The sequence below is a fragment of the Salvelinus namaycush genome, chromosome 14 (genome assembly GCF_016432855.1).
Source record: "Salvelinus namaycush isolate Seneca chromosome 14, SaNama_1.0, whole genome shotgun sequence".
Classification (NCBI taxonomy): domain Eukaryota; kingdom Metazoa; phylum Chordata; class Actinopteri; order Salmoniformes; family Salmonidae; genus Salvelinus; species Salvelinus namaycush.
Genome location: NC_052320.1, coordinates 21,212,038 through 21,236,131, shown reverse-complemented (window position 1 = coordinate 21,236,131; position 24,094 = coordinate 21,212,038). Strand labels below are relative to the sequence as shown.

At 43.0% G+C, this 24,094-nt stretch overlaps 1 protein-coding gene and 1 pseudogene across 4 annotated transcripts in view; both read right to left on the bottom strand.

Annotated features, from left to right (window-relative positions):
* LOC120059262 overlaps positions 1-24,094 on the bottom strand; it is a 46,702-nt gene that overhangs the window by 1,899 nt on the left and 20,709 nt on the right. Inside the window, exons 2-8 of one of the 4 annotated variants that reach the window (XM_039008170.1) lie at positions 21,483-21,608; positions 14,505-14,630; positions 11,800-12,020; positions 10,709-10,789; positions 8,424-8,532; positions 8,211-8,263; positions 475-627 (exon numbers count right to left, since the gene is read on the bottom strand). In XM_039008170.1, the coding sequence (XP_038864098.1) occupies positions 475-627; positions 8,211-8,263; positions 8,424-8,532; positions 10,709-10,789; positions 11,800-12,020; positions 14,505-14,630; positions 21,483-21,608 (869 nt within the window). Of the gene's footprint in view, positions 1-474; positions 628-8,210; positions 8,264-8,423; positions 8,533-10,708; positions 10,790-11,799; positions 12,021-14,504; positions 15,933-21,482; positions 21,609-24,094 lie in introns of those variants that run through there. The other 3 variants (XM_039008172.1, XM_039008173.1, XM_039008171.1) reach the window with 3 other exon arrangements.
* Positions 1,081-3,651, bottom strand: LOC120059263 (annotated as a pseudogene).

The following is a 24,094-nucleotide window of genomic DNA, read 5'->3' as shown; positions in this document are numbered from 1 at the left end:
CACAGTCAACATCAACAGGCTGCTCATCAATTATAAACAAACATTATGGATGTCTTTCCTCCACTAGCAGCACTGACTTTGTTACTCTCTGAGGCACATACCCGGTGTAGGGTCTTTATCATGTGACATCACTACTGACTGGTCTTAGAGAAAAGTAGCTGTAGCTTTTTGACCAGGAGATGAAACAGTTGTATGCATACATGCACACACGTACACAGACACACACACCAAACACAGACTCCTCATCTCATTACATTGCTCCACGGCACAGTTGGCCTATGCTCAAGGTTAACTAGTGGTGCTAAAATGTATGATAAAGTAGTATACAACCAATGAATTACAAGCTAAAGTCATACACAAATGAGATCTAGAAAATATGTTAATAGCTCTAGAGTAATACACCTAGAGGCCTAGAGGTAGAGTCAACCAAAACAATGGTCAGCCAGGGTAGTAAGAGATAGAAGGTGAACTGACCAGCCTCATGCCCTTGGCGTTGTGTCCACGGTTGTTCTTCATATAGTAGCATCCGATGATGGCAGCAGCCAGCAGCAGGCCAGTAATGAGCAGGGGCACCAGCACTATGGGAGTGTGTGTTCCCCACTGAGAAGCTGCCTTCACCACACCCAGCTACACACACACACACACACACACACACACACACACACACACACACACACACACACACACACACACACACACACACACACACACACACACACACACACACACACACACACACACAGTGAGAGAGAAACAGACAGACAGAGATAGAGAGAGATCATTGGTAATAGATGGAGCCATATCCCACTGGGCAAAACGTGGTTGACTAAATCTTGTTTCCATGTCATTAAAGCATTTTTTTCCCTATGTGGTGTTGTTGACTCAACATGGAAAACTGATTGGATTTACAAAAAGTCAATGTAAGGGATTTTTTTTTAATTCCAATTTTAACCTAAATCCAATGTCATGGCGAATTTTTTTTTTGATTTCACGTTGAATTCACGCCAGTTGACAACTCAACCAAATGTAAATCAAAAATAGACTTTGAACTGATGTCTGTGCCCAGTGAGATCATAGTGACTCACTGGGCACTGATTTTTTTGTTGTTAGGACATATCTTATAGAGTTTTATACGGAAAGACACACACGGAACACCTATAAAAGACAATAGGCTCAGCTGGCGGCCATATTGGATTTTGACATAAACAAAAGCATAGAAAAATTCTGGAAGTTGTCTTTCCTAAACGATGGTGTATAGATGGACCATACACTTGCGAAATGTGCCACCGATAAGTTAGTATTACTATTGAAAAAGGGACAGATGAAGACGTCAGGGTGCCAAAAGCAGTACAACAAAAATAACATTCACGACATAGAAGGTAAGATGATGTATCAGATTGTTTACATGCTAGCTCATCTGTTTGTCGGTTTGTTTGCCTGCTTGCTAGCTAACGTTAGCCGATCTCGTAATCAGCTAAACAGCTAAACTAGCTAACTAATTGTTCATTCAGGAATGTGTCAACTATGAAGACATGGGCTGTTCAAGTACGGCCTAGCAAATGTGTGACCTTACTTGCAAGCCAATGACAAATGCAGTAAATAAATGTTTCAAATAAAAAAATATACAATACAGTCCAGTAGAGTAAATTACATTCTACTGAACTGATTCTCTACACTACATTTGCTTGTTTTGTCACAAACTGAAATTAGGCGAACTATTCGAATTTTAGCAACCAGGAAATGGCGGAGCGATTTCCGCATATACATATATATATTTTTTAATTTCAATTTATTTTGTTAATATTCTTATTTTAATATAATTATTATTCTACCACATTCTCAGAGCAATACACATTCCCAACCAACAGTCTGAAAACTGGAAGATAAGTGCTTCTTGCAGGAGATGGGGAGACTCACATTTCATTAACATCCCTCCCTACCCTAGCCCTTCATTCTTCACCTACCCTTGCCCCAAACTTCACCCCCTCAGTCTTCACCTACCCTTGCCCCAAACTTCACCCCCTCAGTCAGCCGGAGCCTTTCAGAACGGAAAGAAGTTGACCCTAGAAACTGATCCATCAGATTCTTCCTCCCTTAATGCTTAGCATTACAATTTGGGGTTTGATCATCTGATCCTAGATCAGTACCTAAGGGAAACTTGTACCCATAGCCCTCCCTGGTTCACTGTAAGATACTTAGGATTTCCTTGGCATTCTCTGTGTTCCAGGCCTGGCCATGAAGAGGGCCGTCACAGACAAGCACGTATTTGTGCAGGATCTGCGTCCCAATGTCCCGGAAGCGAAGCCAGTCCTCTTTGCGTTCCGTGGAATCCACGCGGCAGTTCTCGTACTTCACTGCCCAGAAACACATCTCCCCTATTGTACATCATCGTCAGCAGGTGGGTGTCTGAGAAGATGCCTTCAGCCAGGAAGTTGGCAATAGCAGAGTCGTGAAACACCACCCCGTTGTTGAGCTTAATGGAGTTTCTCACCTGCAGCATCCTCATCAGGTAACGTACACCCTCCTGAAGACACTTGAGGAAAATGGCTTTGTTCTTCTTGATCCACTGCTTGCGTTGGTGGAGTGTGTGGCAGTACATGTAAAGCAGTGCTCCACGTCTCCAGTAGAGGCACTCTAACACCTCTAGCCCCAGCACTGACTGCACCTCTTGGGCCAGAACCAGTCTCCCGGCCAGCACCTCTGGCTCTGTGAGGTCCTGCAGCAGCTGTTGGATCTTAAAGGGTGAGCAGTCCTCCTGGAACTCCTGGTTCACCAGCTTGTTTTCCTCATAGAACGTGACGTCCAGGATCACCTGAGTGTAATCCTGAAGCAGTTTAGGCAGACTGTTACTCTCCCCCCTTGTCTGTAAAAACTTTTCAACTTGTCTAGTATTGAAGAAGCATTCTGTAAATAGTCATCATCTTGTTTCTCAGTTCTGAGGCTGGCTCACTTATTGACCAACTCAAAAATCCTTCTCTCCAGTTCCAACGCCTGTCTTCTGCAGTCGTCGGCCATGACTAAAACCGCGATTTCTGCATAGTGCATCTTTAAGAGTGACTGATGACGTCACAGCTAGCACGCACTCAGTGTTAATTAGCCTGACTCCCAAGTTCAGCTAGTCACCTGTGTCTGTATGTGCAGAGAATCTCAGTTTTTCTAACATTATAACTCTAACCGTTTCATTCTTACCTGTGCGTGAATGCCCAGAGTAAGTACAGCATTTGTTTCCTTATGTCATATTTTCGACATTGTACAGCATTTTATACACTTGTTTTTATGCTAGCTAAGAAACTACTTTTAGCTACATTTTGCCTGTCAGCTGACTAGCTAACGTAAACTCACCCCATTCCGTACAAATGTGCGTAACCGCGACATTCAAATGAGGCTACAAAGAAAACTAATGGGACTGTAGCGACTGAGTTGACTTCAAAATTGGGGGTGTGAGCTAGGTTTCTATTCAAGCGTTGATCGACATGGTAATGGCTCTATAGTATTGGAGAAATGTTGAAAAAACTGATCCTCCGTTACATCTTGACGTGTCATGTCATAACGTAGAGCACGCATAAAGCAACTATTTCTGTCTTACAATCTCTCTCCACCAGGTGTAGCACTTCTCTCATCGTTTAAAAACAAGAAATGGACAGAGACGGGGGTAAGGGGGGGATACCTAGTCATTTCTTTCGTCATCATTGCATGCGATCATCATTCTCAAAGCCGCTGTTTACTTCTGTTTACTTAAAGATCCCTTTAGCACCGCCCTAAAAAACAGATTCAAATTCGACACAAACCTTCAAATAGGTATGTAATGACACATTATATAAACTCTTTATAGTGTTTTATTTACATTTTAGAGGCGATACGGTGATAAGTTGGACAGATCGAGTGAAAAAAGCAATTTTCCCACACGATATCTGTCCTTCTCACTACCACGCATTAGTTTCGCTTCCCCCCCCCCCGCCATTTTTAAAAAGACCCGACGGGGCTCATTGCCTGCTTGAATTATGCAGAAACGGGCAGTGTTTAGGTCATGCAATCGATTTTGTTGGAAAGGGGAGAAATTGTGCTTTACAATGGTATTGACATTACAGTTGATCTGGAAGTATTACGTATTTGGGGCGCTAAAATAAGGGCAATTGTACGGACCAAGGCGATGTACGAGTTTACGTGAGTTTATGTTAGCTAAGTTGTAGCCATTTGTATGTTGTTTTTGAGGCACTGTATTGTTATAGCAGATTATACATGTTTTTCTTGTTTGTTATTGCTAAATATATGTGCCTTATTATAGACAAGTTAACCCTGTTTCCATGATTTCTGGTAGATCATCAAAATAAATAAATAAATCACTTCACGTTTTTGGAGTCATTCTGCAGTTTTTACCTAATTAAGTAGAATACTATTGGAAATGAATGATGAAAGTTAATTTATCTGCCTAAAACACAAGTTGAAAATTATGCTGCTCCTGCTTCCTGTTGACAATAACTTTTAATAAATAGCCGAGTGTCAAAAGAGCGTTTTGAAGTGTCCAAATCAATAATCAATAAACAGTTAGATATATTGAAAACCTAAACGTACGACCTACACATACATGTGCCACAAAAGTAATCATATTGCTTATATTGTTCTTTACGAGCATCTTATAAACTGCATATGCACCAAAACCGCTGTTGTTTTGACAACAAGTGGCAATTAATCACTCATATTGATAAGTGGGAAATCAAGTTGTATGCACTGTTGAAACTAGCACAACTCAAAAAACACATGGAAATATTGTTTGCATTACTTTATAAAGGAAAACCGTCTGAAGACAACCAGCTACATTTTGGAGTGATGCATTTTGATTTGGGGGTCGCCAAAACGAAAAGAGAAATGCGACACTTTGTCAATTTGTTAATCACTGATATTGATATCACGTTGAAATCAATAGAGCAGAGCAGAAAGTTGTATGTGCTGTTTAAACTAACACTATTCAAAAGGCCACAGTGTATCTGGTTTGAATCTAAGAATAATTTGTATATCACTGGTTAGAAGAGAATTTGCTGTCATTTAAATTCTAGAATGTTGGATGGAAGTGTTTTTTGTTGTTGTTTTTTCGCTTTGTTATTTAACTTCAACGAATCACAATCCGCCATAGGATATCAACAGTGGCAAGAGTTGGCTGTTATTTGAGTGATAATTTGACTCTCAAATCCATGTATTGCTGTGAGGCTTTTATACAGAGAGCACCCCAAATGTTCCCTGCCATTTGAGTTTGAAAATAACAGTGGAATTCTAAGTCCTAAAACCACTATGACAAAACCAACGGTACAAAACCAATAATATTGATCTTTTTTAAGCAATCGATTTTGTGTCATTGTGATTACTATAAATGTTGACACTAATATCACTAATCTGAGGTAAAAAGGATGTGTAATTACCATCAATTCAATGTGGCCAAAATATAAGGTTGTCCATGTACAGGAAATTAGCACAAATAATCGTATGTAGCTTTATTGGACAATCTCACAGCTAAATAAAGCACTGAAACCTAAACATTTATGGTAAACTTCAATCAAGATTAAAGACCAGTTAACTGTAAAGGAACAGTGTCTCTCCAGGGCACAATCTCTATCTCTTTGCCTGCATACACTACCAGTCAAAAGTTTGGACACACCTACTCATTCAAGGGTTTTTCTTTATTTGTACTATTTTATACATTGTAGAATAATAGTGGACATCAAAACGATGAAATAACACATATGGAATCATATAATCATGCATTCTCTCAACCAGCTTCATGAGGTAGTCATCTGGAATGCATTTCAATTAACAGGTGTGCCTTGTTAAAAGTTAATTTGTGTAATTTCTTTCCTTCTTAATGTGTTTGAGCCAATCAGTTGTGTTGTGACAAAGTAGGGGTGGTTCAGAAGATAGACCTATTTGGTAAAAGACCAAGTCCATATTATGGCAATAACAGCTCAAATAAGCAAAGAGAAATGACAGTCCATCATTAGTTTAAGAAATGAAGGTCAGTCAATCTGGAAACTTTGAAAGTTTCTTCAAGTGCATTCGCAAAAACCATCAAGCGCTATGCTGAAACTGGCTCTCATGAGGACCGCCACAGGAAAGGAAGACCCAGAGTTACCTCTGCTATAGAGGATAAGTTCATTAGAGTTACCAGCCTCAGAAATTGCAGTCCAAATAAATGCTTCACAGAGTTCAAGTAACAGACACATCTCAACATCAACTGTTCAGAGGAGACTGCGTGAATCAGGCCTTCATGGTCGAATTGCTGCAAAGAAACCACTACTAAAGGACACCAATAAGAAGAAGTGACTTGCTTGGGCCATGAAACATGAGCAATGGACATTAGACCGGTGGAAATCTGTCCTTTGGTCTGATGAGTCCAAATCTGAGATTTTTGGTTCCAACCGCCGTGTCTTTGTGAGACGCAGAGTAGGCGAACAGATGATCTCCGCATCTGTGTTTCCCACTGTGAAGCATGGAGGAAGAGGTGTGATGGTGTGGGGGTGCTTTGCTGGTGACACTGTCAGCGATTTATTTAGAATTCAAGGCACACTTAACCAGCATTGCTACCACAGCATTCTGCAGTGATATGCTATCCCATCTAGTTTGCGCTTAGTAGGACTATAATTTGTTTTTCAACAGGACAAAGACCCAAAACCCACCTCCAGGCTGTGTAAGGGCTATTTGACCAAGGAGAGTGATGGAGTGCTGCATCAGATGACCTGGTCTCCACAATAACCTGACCTCAACCCAATTGAGATGGTTTGGAATGAGTTGGACGCAGAGTGAAGGAAAAGCAGCCAACAAGTGCTCAGCATATGTGGGAACTCCTTCAAGACTGTTGGAAAATCATTCCTCATGAAGCTGGTTGAGAGAATGCCTGATATAGGATTACAATTTTAAAAATCCAATAGATAACCCTATCACATTTTGTAACATATCCTATAGGATTTTATCCTCTAGGATAGAATCCTATAGGAGTCCAATGGGACTGGTTCCAAAATCTGATAGGATTTTCTATTGGGTCTTTAAAATTGGAATCCTGTAGGATTTCTTTACTAGGGGTTAAGCCATGCCACACTGGCCGTATCTATGGAGTAGACTCTGGGAAGCTATTGGAGATTCCTCTATAGAATTAGGAATTAGAATACTAGAATGGACATGAACCTTCTTATGATGGTCCAAAGATCAGCCATTTTGGTCAGGGAGTTGATCAATCATGGTTTGCCAGTGCTGTGATAAGATATTATGTAAAACAATGAATGTGAAGAATTTATCTGCACTGTATGCGTGTTAGCCAGCTAGCCAGACAGTTTTAGAGGAATGATTCCGTACATTTTTCAAATGAACTTACAATATGAAAACATTCCATTCAAACAATGCAGTCAAGCCATAGCCGTACACTGGCTGAAATCAGTTGATGATAGGATTTATACAAGTTGTAAATGCAACAAGTACTGATATTGTATCATATAATAGCACTCACAGCTTTAAAATAAAAGAAAATCTGAGACATTTCTGGTCTTTTACATACATTTTAGAGGCTATTTATACATATAAAACCCATATAAACTGTATTTATAAATAAATGACAATATTTTAGGTTGACTATAATTCCATTACAATTGCCAATGCATCACATGCCTACTTTTATTTTCCTGCATAAGTTAAAGCAGGAAATGCATCAACTGTGCCTGTACTGCCATTTATTCCAATTAGACTGGTTTTGGATTGCTCCCTGACCAAGATGGCTGCCATTTTGTCCCCATTATGGAACTTTGAGGGTTTATGACATTGCCCCTCTAGTAATATAATAGGATCGCTATGGATTCCTCACTCTGGTACCTGGGGGACTGTTCACGTCATGGTTAGTTCACTACCCGACTTTATGCCAAGCCACTTTGTTATTTCTATTAAACCAGATTGTGATTTGTAAGTGGGACCCTGCATAGCATTCCACTGCCTGGTTGGTTTCCTACATTGTCCATATCTCTCTCTTATAAAACTATCATGGTACCTGTGTCGCAGTCCATTTAGAGTTGTGTACATTGAAGATAGCATGTGAATCAATACATTTTCCCTTCCATCTATCGCTATGGGGATGATGGCTATACAGTAGCTACAGTTGTTAAAAGTGACCGGGAATAAGAAGAAAATAGGCCTAGTTTTCTGCTCCCATAAGTATGAGTGTGTTGAAGTGGACATACCTGGCCCTTGATGCCTTCACTGACCAGGCTCTCTGACAATTCTTTGACACCACCTGTAAGGAGAGACCAATGGGAGTTAGAAAAATACCTTCTTGGTAATTCAGTGACATATTCAGATTGTCTAGATTAGAATACTATAGCGTTCAAAGAAACTCATTACTGTAACGTATTGTTATGATTATCATTGTTATGAGGCAATACAGGGAAACCTACCATCAGCGCGTGTCAAAACCAATGTGTTAGAGTTCTCTTCCTGGAACACTTGAAGGTTGCAGTCCCCTGTGCACCAGGCTGAATCCTCCAAGATTCTCTTGGTCTCCAACTATGGGGAAAACATGTCAGTTTAACAATCATATATTGTTATTCTCAACTATAAACACAATGATTTATGTGTTAAAACCACATCACCTTGATGATGACACTGATCTGTTTATTCTCACAGAAAGCCAGAGGTCCCCAGAGTATTTTGGCACGCCCTGTTCCAGTGACCCAATGGGACTAGGCTGCGCCGACTGTTGTGGTTCTCCTACGCAGGGAGGATGTCTATCCTCATCTTAACGTCACCACACCAAACACACAATGACGGTCATGGTTTGAACCGGCTACAAACATACACTCTGCTCTCTTTCTCAGCGTTCTCTCCCTTCCTCTGTAGAGCTAATGCCTCTCAGATGCTTCACAGTAGACTTGCAGTGTTAAATGTTATGTGGGTGTGCGTGTGAATCTGTCCAGCTGAGTGTGTGAGTCAGTGTGTTCACCACGCCATATGGCTTTGTGTTTGCGTAATGGAAGATGGATAGCGTCGGATGGAAAACGACTCGGCGACCACACCCCGTCTCTCTCTCCCACCTTGGTCTTGAACTATGATATCATCACATTGCACAAGGGCCTTGGGATGGGAACTCTCCCTCCCCACTCTGTGTAATGCGATCCAGACAGCGCTTCTCTTCCCCATAGGCCGCTATGTGCAAACACAGCATCCTCAGTCAGGAGTTCCACATCTACAGCTACAGCCTGGTCTCCCCATAACACTGACTATGGGTAGGAAGGAAGGAATCCTGCACAGCCCACATCAGCTCCCCATTCCTACTACTCTACCCTACAGTACTAAGCTAATCCGTGTTTAGTATCCTGTCTCCTTCTCGTCTTCCTCTCTCTGCCTCCTGTTCCCCCCTGCCCCTCTCTCTCTCCCCCTCTCTCTCTCCCTGCTCCACCAGTGACTCATTAAAGCTACGCTCAGGATCTCTAACGTTCGTCACAATGGGCCTCTCTCAGGGATGACCTCAGCCTCACTATTGGCAACCACAACACGATGTCTGCATTTCTATTTATTTTCATTTAGATAGAAATGGGCTCTACGAGATTGCCGTTTGTGATTGACATCTAAGGCCTTGAGTGAGACTGGTGTGTGTGTTCTTTATAGTAATTGTGTTATTATTAGCTGCTGCCATTTATAGTGTTGACTGAAACCTCAGAAAAGGGGACAGCGTTTCTCATGGGAATTTACAGGGATGTTTTTTAGAGAACACATTCCAGGACTTTTCTCATTGAGAGATTTTCCACTACTTTGGAGTGGATCTCGGTTCATGAGAACGGCTCCATGGATAGAAGGTGATAGATAGACATTACTCTTGTCTTATCAAGGCTTTCCCAGCAGCTCACCCACTCTCTGTGAACGCTTGTCTTTTTTCACTTGTTTCAGACCTGGTCCCCAAGCCAATTTCTCTGGTTGAATCATGCTAGGATTAGCAGGCTAGACCCACACGTCAATCCCTTATTGTTCTGATAAGGTGTTTGTTTTTGTACATGGGTACATGTCTTCATGGAATTATCATGTCATCAGTCAACACTACCATGGTGTTTCATTCCATCTCACACCGAGGGTTCCACTACACCAGTTCCACTCTACACACCCTGCTATTCTTCCATTGACCTTTGGCCCCTGGAGCACACAGAGACGCCCAGGGAGGAAACATTGTCCTCCTCCCCGTTTGTCTTCTGTGACGACAGACGGACGGATGATTTAGAACGGCTAAAGAATGTCTGAAAACAGATCTGCCTTTATCAGGCCCCATATTTCCAACAAGCTATTTGGAACATATTCATCTTAAACATATTAAGTGGAATGAGACAGAGACTTCCTCCCATGCCAAGGCGGGAGCCAGATAAGGGCCAGGGTATATAAAACGTGGCACCAGGGCTGAAGGGTAAGAGGCCTCCTGTCTGTCTCTGTTCGTCTCCCAGGCAGTTGGCTGGTACAGGCTGATATCTCTGTAAGGGCTGTGGTTGGAAACAGAGTGTAGTACAATACACACCGTGGTAGAGGCTGGGGGAGGGCAACTGTACCAGAGATACCCTTGTATACGGCTTAGACTGTACTGTTCTGTTTCATGGTAGACGAGAGTTAGGTGGGGTGGTAGAGCACAAAGGCTAATATGGCATAGGAAAAGTCCATAAGGAGACATTTCATAATGACAGTAAAACATGTTGCTACTCACACAGCTGCTTTCTGAAGAAAGCTCCACCTTGACTGCATCCTTGTCTTTCACTGCTTCCTTGTCCACACACTCAACATTGGGCTGCAGAAATACAGAGACGGCATAAAGCTTTCACTCAAGTGTTGACATCATCAGATTCTGTAAGTTCGTCTCTCCATTCAATCACAATCTGCTACATTCCCTCTACATTGAGTTATGATATGGGGAATTTGAAGTAAATTTTCAGTCCTACAGTTGTGTCAAGTTGGCTGGATGTCCTTTGGGTGGTGGGCCATTCTTGATACACACAGGAAACTGAAAAAACAGCAGTGTTGCAGTTCTTGACACACTCAAACCGGTGCGTCTAGAACCTACTACCATACCCTGTTCAAAGGCACTTAAATCATTTGTCTTGCCCATTCACCCTCAATGGCACACATAGACAATCCGTCTCAAGGCTTGAAAATCCTTCTTTAATGTGTCTCTACCCCTTCATCTACACTGATTGAAGTTAACTAGTGACATCAATAAGGGATAATAGTTTTCACCTAGATAGTCTATGTCATGGAAAAAACAGGTGTTCCTAATGTTTTGTACACTCAGTGTATACACTAGATGACTGACGGGGCACTGTTTTGAAGCCACCGCACCTCCTTGGCACTCCCCCACCGTTATAAAAAAATATTTTGGAAGCTATAGAAATGAATACATTTGTTTTTGACACATTTATTATATTACAGACACCTTAATGCATACTTTTAAATGATATTATGTGAGATAAACATAAACAATTTAAATATATAAAAATTCTCAAAGTATAATTTTCAAAGTATAATTTTTTGAAAGTTCTAATGTTACGGTCACCATTACAACAACAAAATACTTAAATAAATGTAATTTTGCCCTTGAAACATTTAATTGAAATACTGTAGAACTCCACTTTTTCTGAGAGGAGTGCCAATATGGCTGACCAGTGGCTTCAAAGCCTCTCATTGGGCAATACATAGCATCAGCAATTCAGGGTTTATATACATCATTGTCTATCAGAATTTCATTATGATACAGCATCTAAATATATTGTAGGCATTCCCCATTAGTTAGGTATTACTTACATTCACAAGAACCTGTGTCTGGAGTACAAACAGTGCATCAGTTGCTTCAGTGCCCTGTGTGTCTACACCAGGTCCAGCCGTGGTTCCAGAAGTTTCACCTCCTGCTAAGAGGTCACTGTTTGGCACCATGGAGGAGAAGGCAGTGTCCTGGTCTGATCCAGGAGCACTGGTCCCAGTAGTGTTGTAGGCTGTGGCGTCGGCGACGGTAGTGGCCGTGTCGTCTACAGGGGATTGAGGGGTTGCGGTGGCATGAATACCATTAAAAAAATGTTTACATTGAAAACATATTTTCTACACAAGTGAAGCCGCTCCGAATAGGCTACCCAGTCCCCTTCATGAATCCTCCCAATCCCACCCCACCCTATCCTAACCCAGTCCCCTTCATGAATCCTCCCAATCCCACCCCACCCTATCCTAACCCAGTCCCCTTCATGAATCCTCCCAATCCCACCCCACCCTATCCTAACCCAGTCCCCTTCATGAATCCTCCCAATCCCACCCCACCCTATCCTAATCCAGTCCCCTTCACAAATCCTCCCAATCCCACCCCACCCTATCCTAACCCGAACATAATAATAACAGACTGGACAGGCAGACAGGCGAACATAATAATAACAGACTGGACAGGCAGACAGGACAACATCATATCAGACTGGACAGGCAGACAGGGCAGCATAATAATCACAGACTTGATAGACAGACAGGGAAACATAATATCAGACTGGACAGGCAGACAGCACAACATAATAACAACAGACTGTACAGGCAGACAGGACAACATAATAACAACAGACTGTACAGGCAGACAGGGAAACATAATAACAGACTGTACAGGCAGACAGGACAACATAATAACAACAGACTGTACAGGCAGACAGGACAACATAATAATAACAGACTGTACAGGCAGACAGGACAACATAATAATAACAGACTGTACAGGCAGACAGGACAACATAATAACAACAGACTGTACAGGCAGACAGGACAACATAATAACAGACTGTACAGGCAGACAGGACAACATAATAATAACAGACTGTACAGGCAGACAGGACAACATAATAATAACAGACTGTACAGGCAGACAGGACAACATAATAAAAACAGACTGTACAGGCAGACAGGACAACATAATAACAGACTGTACAGGCAGACAGGACAACATAATAATAACAGACTGTACAGGCAGACAGGACAACATAATAACAACAGACTGTACAGGCAGACAGGACAACATAATAACAACAGACTGTACAGGCAGACAGGACAACATAATAACAACAGACTGTACAGGCAGACAGGACAACATAATAATAACAGACTGTACAGGCAGACAGGACAACATAATAATAACAGACTGTACAGGCAGACAGGGCAACATAATAACAGACTGTACAGGCAGACAGGACAACATAATAATAACAGACTGTACAGGCAGACAGGGAAACATAATAACAACAGACTGTACAGGCAGACAGGAAAACATAATAATAACAGACTGTACAGGCAGACAGGGAAACATAATAACAACAGACTGTACAGGCAGACAGGAAAACATAATAACAGACCGGACATACAAACAGGACAATCTAATAATAACAGACTGGACAGGCAGACAAGACAACATAACAATAACAGACTGGACAGGAAAACATAATATCAGACTGGACAGGCAGACAGGGCAGCATAATAATCACAGACTTGATAGACAGACAGGACAACATAATAACAGACTGGACAGGTAGACAGGACAGCATAATAATAACAGACTGAACAGTTGTGAAAGGAAAGTGACCATATATATGGTCAAGTGTATTAAAGTTAATTTGGGAGGAAGATTGTTGTTGGGGGTGGGTCGTGTTCGGTTTTATCAACAGTTTATCAAAATAATTAGTATATAGTTCAGAATAACATTTTAAAAACTAGAGAGAAAAGGAAGTGTAACGGCAGCCTTCCTCCTCTTCATCTGAAGAGGAGGTGTAGCAGGGATCGGACCAAGACGCAGCGTAGCCAGTGCTCAACATGTTTAAATAAACGATAAACAGTGAACACTTACAAATACAAAATAACAAAATGTGGCAAACCGATACAGCCCTATCTGGTGCAGAGAAAACACAAAGACAGGAAACAACCACCCACAAACCCCAACACAAAACAAGCCACCTATATATGATTCCCAATCAGAGACAACACAAAACACCTGCCTCTGATTGAGAACCATATTAGGCCACACATAGAAACAGACAAACTAGACACACAACATAGAATGCCCACCCAGCTCACGTCCTGACCAACACTAAAACAAGCAAAACACACAAGAACTATGGTCAGAACGTGACAGGAAGAAGAAAAATGAAAAGGACTATCAGCACTTTGGGTGTCGTCAGTGAGGGCTGGGACTCCTAAACCATCAGAGCAGTGTGATAGCTTGAACTGAGCACTATAGGTCTGCTGGTGTTATAAATGTTATGAATGGGTGTGATGTAATTCACTTATAGATGAGTGACCGATGGCTAATGAAAAGGTATTACTGTTATACTGTACCTTACATTCAGTTGCCATGTAAGGTACTAATTGTAATTGTGTAATTAGAGCCAATCTCAAATCATGATGACCTGTTGTCATCTCCTGATCCTCCATATCATAACTACTGACTTCAGCTTTGATCTGGACTTTGGACAGGGATGTTTTTAATGTCTTACTTCTAACTGTAGGGTTGGAGGTTGCATCTTTGAGTTCTGATGTATCAGTTGCAACAGAGCTCGGGGCATCTGTGATGCCCATATCAGGTGCAGCAGAGGGATCAGTGGGGTCAACTCCTTGAACATCTGAGAGAGAGAAACAAAAATGAATCATAACAGTAGACCTGATACTGCCCTACTGTTCAGAGCTTAATGCAACCTTACCACGCATCCTTAATGCAACCTTACCTTGTATCCTTAGTGCAACCTTACCACGCATCCTTAGTGCAACCTTACCTTGCATCCTTAGTGCAACCTTACCTTGTATCCTTAGTGCAACCTTACCTTGCATCCTTAGTGCAACCTTACCTTGTATCCTTAGTGCAACCTTACCTTGCAACGTTAGTGCAAGGCCTTTATATCCTGTAATGATTGTAAAGCATGTCAAACAATCAATGAAACGGACAATGCAAGACTGGTTTTGCTTCACATAGGATAGTGCCAGAATTGTACTAACCCTTCCACTGTAGGGAGCGTTCAAACTTTATTTAGTGTTCCTCTCCTTTCAGACAGTAGCTCTGCACTCTCTATAAACAGTATTGTAAAAAGCGCCTGTGGTAAATTACTGTTGTAGCCCGGCTGTAGGTATCCAGAAGGCTAATCTGTGGGATGAGTTTTGGCGCTTGGGTAGTGTGTTTGTGTGACTGTGGTTCGGGGGTGGAGGGCAGGTTAACACTGCCTGGCCCCTATGACCGACACCCTGTGCCCCAACGTGCTTGGAAACTCTAACCCTGGCAATTTTACTGGTAAACTCATGGGTACACTCGGAATGGCTGCCTGGTATTGTTATGCAATACTTTCCGTGGTATTTTGGAATGTTCTATCAACTGATACTGAAGAGTTGATATTCACGTAATAATAAGGAATTCCCCTCGACCACGCCCAGAAATTGGGGAAAACAAACATTCTTTCCCATTGACCCCCAGTGGAAAAGACCCAACATTGTTTTTTGTTATACAGAAATCACAAAACATGCCGATAAGCTGCTGTGTTGTTCAATGTACATGTAACCAGGTTAAAAATCCTTACCTACGGTTCCTAATGCTCCCACATAGGGAAATAGAGCCTGCGACAAGAGCCCTGAAAATGTTGATCATTTGAATGGGGAGCACAGGGCTTAACTTGTCTCTCAAGGAGGCTAAAAAGAGAATTTGGCTTGGAAGTGGAATATTTGCAGGTAATTGGTTTAAGGGAGGAAGATTGGAGGGAAAGAGAGGGAAGGTTGAAAAGACTGAGGGAGGCAGAGGTTTGAATATGTTGAAGCTAGCAATAACAAGGGAGAGGATATGTTCAGGAAGATTGGTGTCAAGTTCAAATCAAATCAACGTTTGATTGCGCTGAATACAACAGGTGTAGACCTTACAGTGAAATGCTTACCTACAGGCTCTAACCAACAGTGCAAAAAAGGTATTAGGTGAACAATAGGTAAGTAGAGAAATAAAAACAACAGTAAAAAGACAGTGAAAAATAACAGTAGCGAGGCTACAAACAGGCACTGATTAGTCGGGCTGATTGAGGTAGTATGTACATGTAGATATGGTTAAAGTGACTATGCATATATGAATAACAGAGAGTAGCTGTAGCGTAAAAGAGGGTTTGGCGGGCGGCTGGACACAATGCAGATAGCCCGGTAAGCCAATGTGCGGGGGCACTGGTTGGTCAGGCCAATTGAGGTAGTATGTACATGAGTGTATAGTTAAAGTGACTATGCATATATGATAAACAGAGAGTAGCAGCAGCGTAAAACAGGGGTTGGGCGGGGGGGCACACAATGCAAATAGTCCAGGTAGCCATTTGATTACTTGTTCAGGAGTCTTATGGCTTGGGGGTAAACACTGTTGAGAAGCCTTTTTGTCCTAAACTTGGCACTCCGGTACCGCTTGCCATGCGGTAGTAGAGAGAACAGTCTATGACTGGGGTGGCTGGGGTCTTTGCCAATTTTTAGGGCCTTCCTCTGACACCGCCTGGTGTAGAGGTCCTGGGTGGCAGGCAGCTTAGCCCCAGTGATGTACTGGGCCGTACGCACTACCCTCTGAAGTGCCTTGCGGTCGGAGACCGAGCAATTGCCGTACCAGGCAGTGATGCAACCAGTCAGGATGCTCTTGATGTTGCAGCTGTAGAACCTTTTGAGGATCTCAGGACCCATGCCAAATCTATTTAGTTTCCTGAGGGGAATAGGCTTTGTCGTGCCTTCTTCACGACTGTCTTGGTGTGTTTGGACCATTCTAGTTTGTTGGTGATGTGGACACCAAGGAACTTGAAGCTCTCAACCTGCTCCACTACAGCCCCGTCGATGAGAATGGGGGCGTGCTCGGTCCTCCTTTTCCTGTAGTCCACAATCATCTCCTTAGTCTTGGTTACGTTGAGGGATAGGTTGTTATTCTGGCACCACCCGGCCAGGTCTCTGACCTTCTCCCTGTAGGCTGTCTCGTCGTTGTCGGTGATCAGGCCTACCACTGTTGTGTCGTCTGCCAACTTAATGGTGGTGTTGGGAGTCGTGCCTGCCCATGCAGTCGTGGGTGAACAGGGAGTACAGGAGGGGACTGAGCACGCACCCCTGGGAGGCTCCAGTGTTGAGGATCAGTGTGGCAGATGTGTTGCTACCTACCCTCACCACCTGGGGGCGGCCCATCAGGAAGTCCAGGATCCAGTTGCAGAGGGAGGTGTTTAGTCCCAGGATCCTTAGCTTAGCGATGAGCTTTGAGGGTACTATGGTGTTGAATGCTGAGCTGTAGTCAATGAATAACAATCTCGCATAGGTGTTCCTTTTGTCCAGGTGGGAAAGGGCAGTGTGGAGTGCAATAGAGATTGCATCATCTGTGGATCTGTTTGGGCGGTATGCAAATTGGAGAGGGTCTAGGGTTTCTGGGATGATGGTGTTGATGTGAGCCATTACCAGCCTTTCAAAGCACTTCATGGCTACAGATGTGAGTGCTACGGGTCTGCAGTCATTTAGGCAGGTTGCCTTCGTGTTCTTGGGCACAGGGACTATGGTGGTCTGCTTGAAACATGTTGGTATTACAGACTCAATCAGGAACATGTTGAAAATGTCAGTGAAGACACCTGCCAGTTGGTCAGCACATGCCCGGAGCATACGTCCTGGTAATCCATCTGGCCCTGCAGACTTGTGAATGTTGACCTGCTTAAAGGTCTTACTCACGTCGGCTACGGAGAGCGTGATCACCCAGTCGTCCGGAACAGCTGATGCTCTCATGCATGTTTCAGTGTTGCTTGCCTCGAAACGAGCATAGAAGTGATCTAGCTCGTCTGGTAGGCTCGTGTCACTGGGCAGCTCGCGGCTGTGCTTCCCTTTATAGCCTGTAATAGTTAGCAAGCCCTGCCACATAAGACGAGTGTCAGAGCTGGTGTAGTACGATTCAATTTTAGTCCTGTATTGACGCTTTGCCTGTTTGATGGTTCGTTGGAGGGCATAGCGGGATTTCTTTTAAGCTTCCGGGTTAGAGTCCCGCACCTTGAAAGCGGCAGCTCTATCCTTTAGTTCAGTGCGAATGTTGCCTGTAATCCATGGCTTCTGGTTGGGGTATAAACAGACTGAGCCGGATGGCAGTTCGAGTTCTGGAAGTGAAATGGAAGGGGTAGAAGGTGTTGTGAGAAGCTCGGAGAACGAGCGTTACATTGATGAGCATGGTTATGAGAAAGATACGTTTGATCCAGAAGGAGTGGCATTTTTGGAGAAAGTGGATCCTTGCCTTTTGGCAAATCCATTTGTGGTTTCAGGGTGGGTGAGAAAGGAGTTGGGTGCAGTTGAATCAGGGAAAGGAGTGATTTATGGTGTAGCGTTAAGTGTGGAGGTGGAGCAATTGAAGTTTCTTGGTGTTTGTAATGCCCAACGTTTGGTGCGATGCAGACCCGATGGTGAGCGTGGTGAAACAGAGGAGTCCCTGTCAGTCCTTTTAAGTCATTCTTTATCCGACAAGGTCATGTTAGGATATACAGTGCATTCGGAAAGTATTCAGAGCCCTTGACTTTTTCCAAATGTTGCGTGACAGCCTTATTGTCAAATGTATTACATTTTAAAAAATCCTCATCAATCTACACAGAATACTCCACAATGACTAAGTAAAAACAGGTTTTAAGAAACTGTTGCAAATTTATAAAAAATAAAAACAGAAATACCTTATTTACATACGTTTTCAGACCCTTTGCTATGAGACTTGAAATTGAGCTCAAATGCATCCTGTTTCCATTGATTATCCTTGAGATGTTTCTACAACTTGATTGGAGTCCACCTGTGGTAAATTAAATTGCAGCGACACTCCCCATCCAACCTGACAGAGCTTGAGAGGATCTGCAGAGAAGAATGGGAAACTCCCCAAAGGTGTGCCAAGCTTTTAGCATCATGCCTAAGAAGCCTCAATACTGTCATCGCTGCCAAAGGTCCTTCAACAAAGTACTAAGTAAAGGGTATGAATACTTATGTAAATGTCATATTTCCATTTAATTTAATTTAATAAATTAGCAAAAATGTATACATCTGTTTTTGCTTTGTCATTATGGGGTATTGTGTGTAGATTGATGACAAAAAAAGTAATACATTTTAAAATAAAGCTGTAACGTAACAAAATGTGAAAAAAGTCGAGGGGTCTGAATACTTTCCGAAGTCACTGTAAATCCACTCACTTCTTGTAGCTGTATATTCCGTTTGTTTGTGTTGTTGGTTTTGGCTAGCTTATAATGTTCCAGTCGGTAGCTAGCTAGCACTCACTCATGTGGCTGATAGCGCCGTCATGGAAAGGGACATGAGGGAAGCCCAACAATATTACGTTTTTATATGTCATGACTTCCGCCGAAGTTGGCTCCCCTGCCTGTTCGGGCGGTGCTCGGCGGTCGTCGTCACCGTCCTACTAGCCGCCACCGATCCCTTTTTCGTTTGTCTGTTTGTTTTGTCTTATTAGTTTCACCTGTGTTTCTGTTGTTTTCGTAAATGAGCTTCCCTATATTTAGTAGGTAGACCCGCCCTTGTTTTGTGCGGGATTGTCTTTATGTTACGTGTGTGTGTTTTAGGTAGAGGTGTATTATTTTTTCTATTTACTTGGTACCCTGTGTTTTTGGGTTATCAAGTTGTTCTCTGCGCCCTGGATGTTTGGGCTTATCATTTTTTGTGCATTAGTAAAAGGAATATTTTTTCCAAATGGATCTCTCTCTGCGTCTGATTCCTTCACCCACCTAGTCCCGCGTGACATTATAAGTAGTGAAAATGATTGGGAGAAGGCAATGTTGAAAAGTAATCTTTAGACATGTTGTACTTTTCTTAAAATGTAGATGACTAAAATATGCAGGTGAGAACTGCTTTTGAAAAGGATAACGTTTTTGCTGTGAACCAACCTAGGTAACAACAGGTTGTTTTCGCCACAGGCGGGCAGGGCCACAACGTTCGTATGGATAATCAACAAGGGGTTATGCGTTCTCTGGAAAATAATCCACGACGTGGAAGGTCTATTCTACGACGCGGATTGCATTGAAAACATATTTTATTCACAAGTGAAGCCGCTCCGAATAGGCTACCCAGTCCCCTTCATGAATCCTCCCAATCCCACCCCACCCTATCCTAACCCAGTCCCCTTCATGAATCCTCCCAATCCCACCCCACCCTATCCTAACCCAGTCCCCTTCATGAATCCTCCCAATCCCACCCCACCCTATCCTAATCCAGTCCCCTTCATGAATCCTCCCAATCCCACCCCACCCTATCCTAACCCAGTCCCCTTCATGAATCCTCCCAATCCCACCCCACCCTATCCTAACCCAGTCCCCTTCATGAATCCTCCCACCCCACCCTATCCTAACCCAGTCCCCTTCACAAATCCTCCCAATCCCACCCCACCCTATCCTAACCCAGTCCCCTTCATGAATCCTCCCAATCCCACCCCACCCTATCCTAACCCAGTCCCCTTCATGAATCCTCCCAATCCCACCCCACCCTATCCTAACCCAGTCCCCTTCATGAATCCTCCCACCCCACCCTATCCTAACCCAGTCCCCTTCACAAATCCTCCCAATCCCACCCCACCCTATCCTAACCCAGTCCCCTTCATGAATCCTCCCAATCCCACCCCACCCTATCCTAACCCAGTCCCCTTCATGAATCCTCCCAATCCCACCCCACCCTATCCTAACCCAGTCCCCTTCATGAATCCTCCCAATCTCACCCCACCCTATCCTAACCCAGTCCCCTTCATGAATCCTCCCAATCCCACCCCACCCTATCCTAACCCAGTCACCTGATGTAAGTCAATAGAAGTGAAGAAGAAAACAGGACAAATATGCAACAGATACTGGTAGAGACGTACAGGCAGACAGGACAACATAATAACAGACTGGACAGGCAGACAGGGCAACATAATAACAGACTGGACAGGCAGACAGGAAAACATAATAACAGACTGGACAGGCAGACAGGACAACTTAATAATACAGACTGAACAGTTGTGAAAGGAAAGTGACCATATATATGGTCAAGTGTATTAAAGTTAATTTGGGAGGAAGATTGTTGTTGGGGGTGGGTTGTGTTCGGTTTTATCAACAGTTTATCAACAAAATTAGTATATAGTTCAGAATAACATTTTAAAAACTAGAGAGAAAAGGAAGAAGACAAATGAAAAGGACTATCAGCACTTTGGGTGTCGTCAGTGAGGGCTGGGACTCCTAAACCATCAGAGCAGTGTGATAGCTTGAACTGAGCACTATAGGTCTGCTGGTGTTATAAATGTTATGAATGGGTGTGATGTAATTCACTTATAGATGAGTGACCGATGGCTAATGAAAAGGTATTACTGTTATACTGTACCTTACATTCAGTTGCCATGTAAGGTACTAATTGTAATTGTGTAATTAGAGCCAATCTCAAATCCTCCATATCATAACTACTGACTTCAGCTTTGATCTGGACTTTGGACAGGGATGTTTTTAATGTCTTACTTCTGACTGTAGGGTTGGAGGTTGCATCTTTGAGTACTGATGTATCAGTTGCAACAGAGCTCGGGGCATCTGTGATGCCCGTATCAGGTGCAGCAGAGGGATCAGTGGGGTCAACTCCTTGAACATCTGAGAGAGAGAAACAAAAATGAATCAATACAGTAGACCTGATACTGCCCTACTGTTCAGAGCTTAATGCAACCTTACCACGCATCCTTAATGCAACCTTACCTTGCATCCTTAGTGCAACCTTACCTTGTATCCTTAGTGCAACCTTACCACGCATCCTTAGTGCAACCTTACCTTGTATCCTTAGTGCAACCTTACCTTGTATCCTTAGTGCAACCTTACCTTGCAACGTTAGTGCAAGGCCTTTATATCCTGTAATGATTGTAAAGCATGTCAAACAATCAATGAAACGGACAATGCAAGACTGGTTTTGCTTCACATAGGCTAGTGCCAGAATTGTACTAACCCTTCCACTGTAGGGAGCGCTCAAACTTTATTTAGTGTTCCTCTCCTTTCAGACAGTAGCTCTGCACTCTCTATAAACAATATTCTAAAAAGCGCCTGTGGTAAATTACTGTTGTAGCCCGGCTGTAGGTATCCAGAAGGCTAATCTGTGGGATGAGTTTTGGCGCATGGGTAGTGTGTTTGTGTGACTGTGGTTTGGGGGTGGAGGGCAGGTTAACACTGCCTGGCCCCTATGACCGACACCCTGTGCCCCAGCCCCCCCACGCCCCCTGACGATGAACCAATTCGGACTGTTTTCTCCGTCACCCTAGATAATTAATGGCTGAAGTGTGTGGTACTGCCCACTCCACAGCCTGCACAAATAAACCCCGCTCTCCAAAGTCACGACCCCTGAATCTACACCAATCCTCCGGGAAAGATCACATTTCTAAAGTCAGATCAGGTATCCCTGCAGGTAGTGCAACCGAAGACTAGATGTTGATAAAGTCAAGTGAAACTGTAAGAAAATGTTTATCCATGTGAGTTAATGGGGTCAATGGTATGTACAGTATTTATTATGTTTTGATGATGTTATTGGAGTCTATACTTGCTATATTGGATCTTCACTTGCTATTGGGTCCAGAGTGGACATTTTCAAAGATAACTGGTTGGGCAGATGTGCTACAGTGTATGAGCTGGCATTCTAGAGCCCAGTATTGCCTCATTATCACCAAGGCAAACTCATTATCACCAAGGCTCCAGAATGCAGGCTAGGACTGGCCCTGCTACACAAGCGTCAATACCCCTCATCTGGGTTATCTAGTTACACTGACACAAAGACTGACGTGATCCTATTCTCTAACACAGCTTCAACGACCCATTGTCTCACTACTGTGTTTATCTCAGGGTGTACAAGTTGTCAAAGCAGGTTTACTGAGATATGGTGCAGTACATGAACATAACCACTGTTCTCTGTGCACTGGCTGAAAGACGTAAACTCCTATGTCATGTAGTATTCAGATACGTATCTATGGTCACAACCCTAAAAGGTGCAAAAACAATGTTTGGCAAAACGCATTTAAAAATAGTCTTTGTATGGCTAACTGTCACTGACTTTACAGTGAAGTTAAGTTTAAACCATAGAAATAGTATGAATAGAACGTGCTTGAAAACTCTAACCCTGGCAATTTTACTGGTAAACTCATGGGTACACTCGGAATGGCTGCCTGGTATTGTTATGCAATACTTTCCGTGGTATTTTGGAATGTTCTATCAACTGATACTGAAGAGTTGATATTCACGTAATAATAAGGAATTCCCCTCGACCACGCCCAGAAATTGGGGAAAACAAACATTCTTTCCCATTGACCCCCAGTGGAAAAGACCCAACATTGTTTTTTGTTATACAGAAATCACAAAACATGCCGATAAGCTGCTGTGTTGTTCAATGTACATGTAACCAGGTTAAAAATCCTTACCTACGGTTCCTAATGCTCCCACATAGGGAAATAGAGCCTGCGACAAGAGCCCTGAAAATGTTGATCATTTGAATGGGGAGCACAGGGCTTAACTTGTCTCTCAAGGAGGCTAAAAAGAGAATTTGGCTTGGAAAGTGGAATATTTGCAGGTAATTGGTTAAGGGAGGAAGATTGGAGGGAAAGAGAGGGAAGGTTGAAAAGACTGAGGGAGGCAGAGGTTTGAATATGTTGAAGCTAGCAATAACAAGGGAGAGGATATGTTCAGGAAGATTGGTGTCAAGTTGAAACAGAATGAACCGGACGCCAGTTCGAGTTCTGGAGGTGAAACGGAAGGAGTAGAAGGTGTTGTGAGGAGCTTGTTGTATGAGCCTTGCATTAATGGGTATGGTTATGATAAAGATACGTTTAATCCAGATTGAGTGACATTTTTGGAGAAAGTGGATCCTTGCCTTTTGGCGGATCCAGTTGTGGTTTCATGGTGGGTGAGAAAGGAGTTGGGTGCAGTTGAATTAAGGTAACCTGTACTGGACCTGTACTGTACTGGACCTGTACTGTACTGGACCTGTGATATTTGTTTGTGTTTCTTCTGACCAGAGGGAGCAGGCGCTCCGTGTCACACAACTTGGGTCAAGATCTGTTTCTTGCTTTGCTCTTAGGAACAGGGCACCATTGAAAGGAGTGATT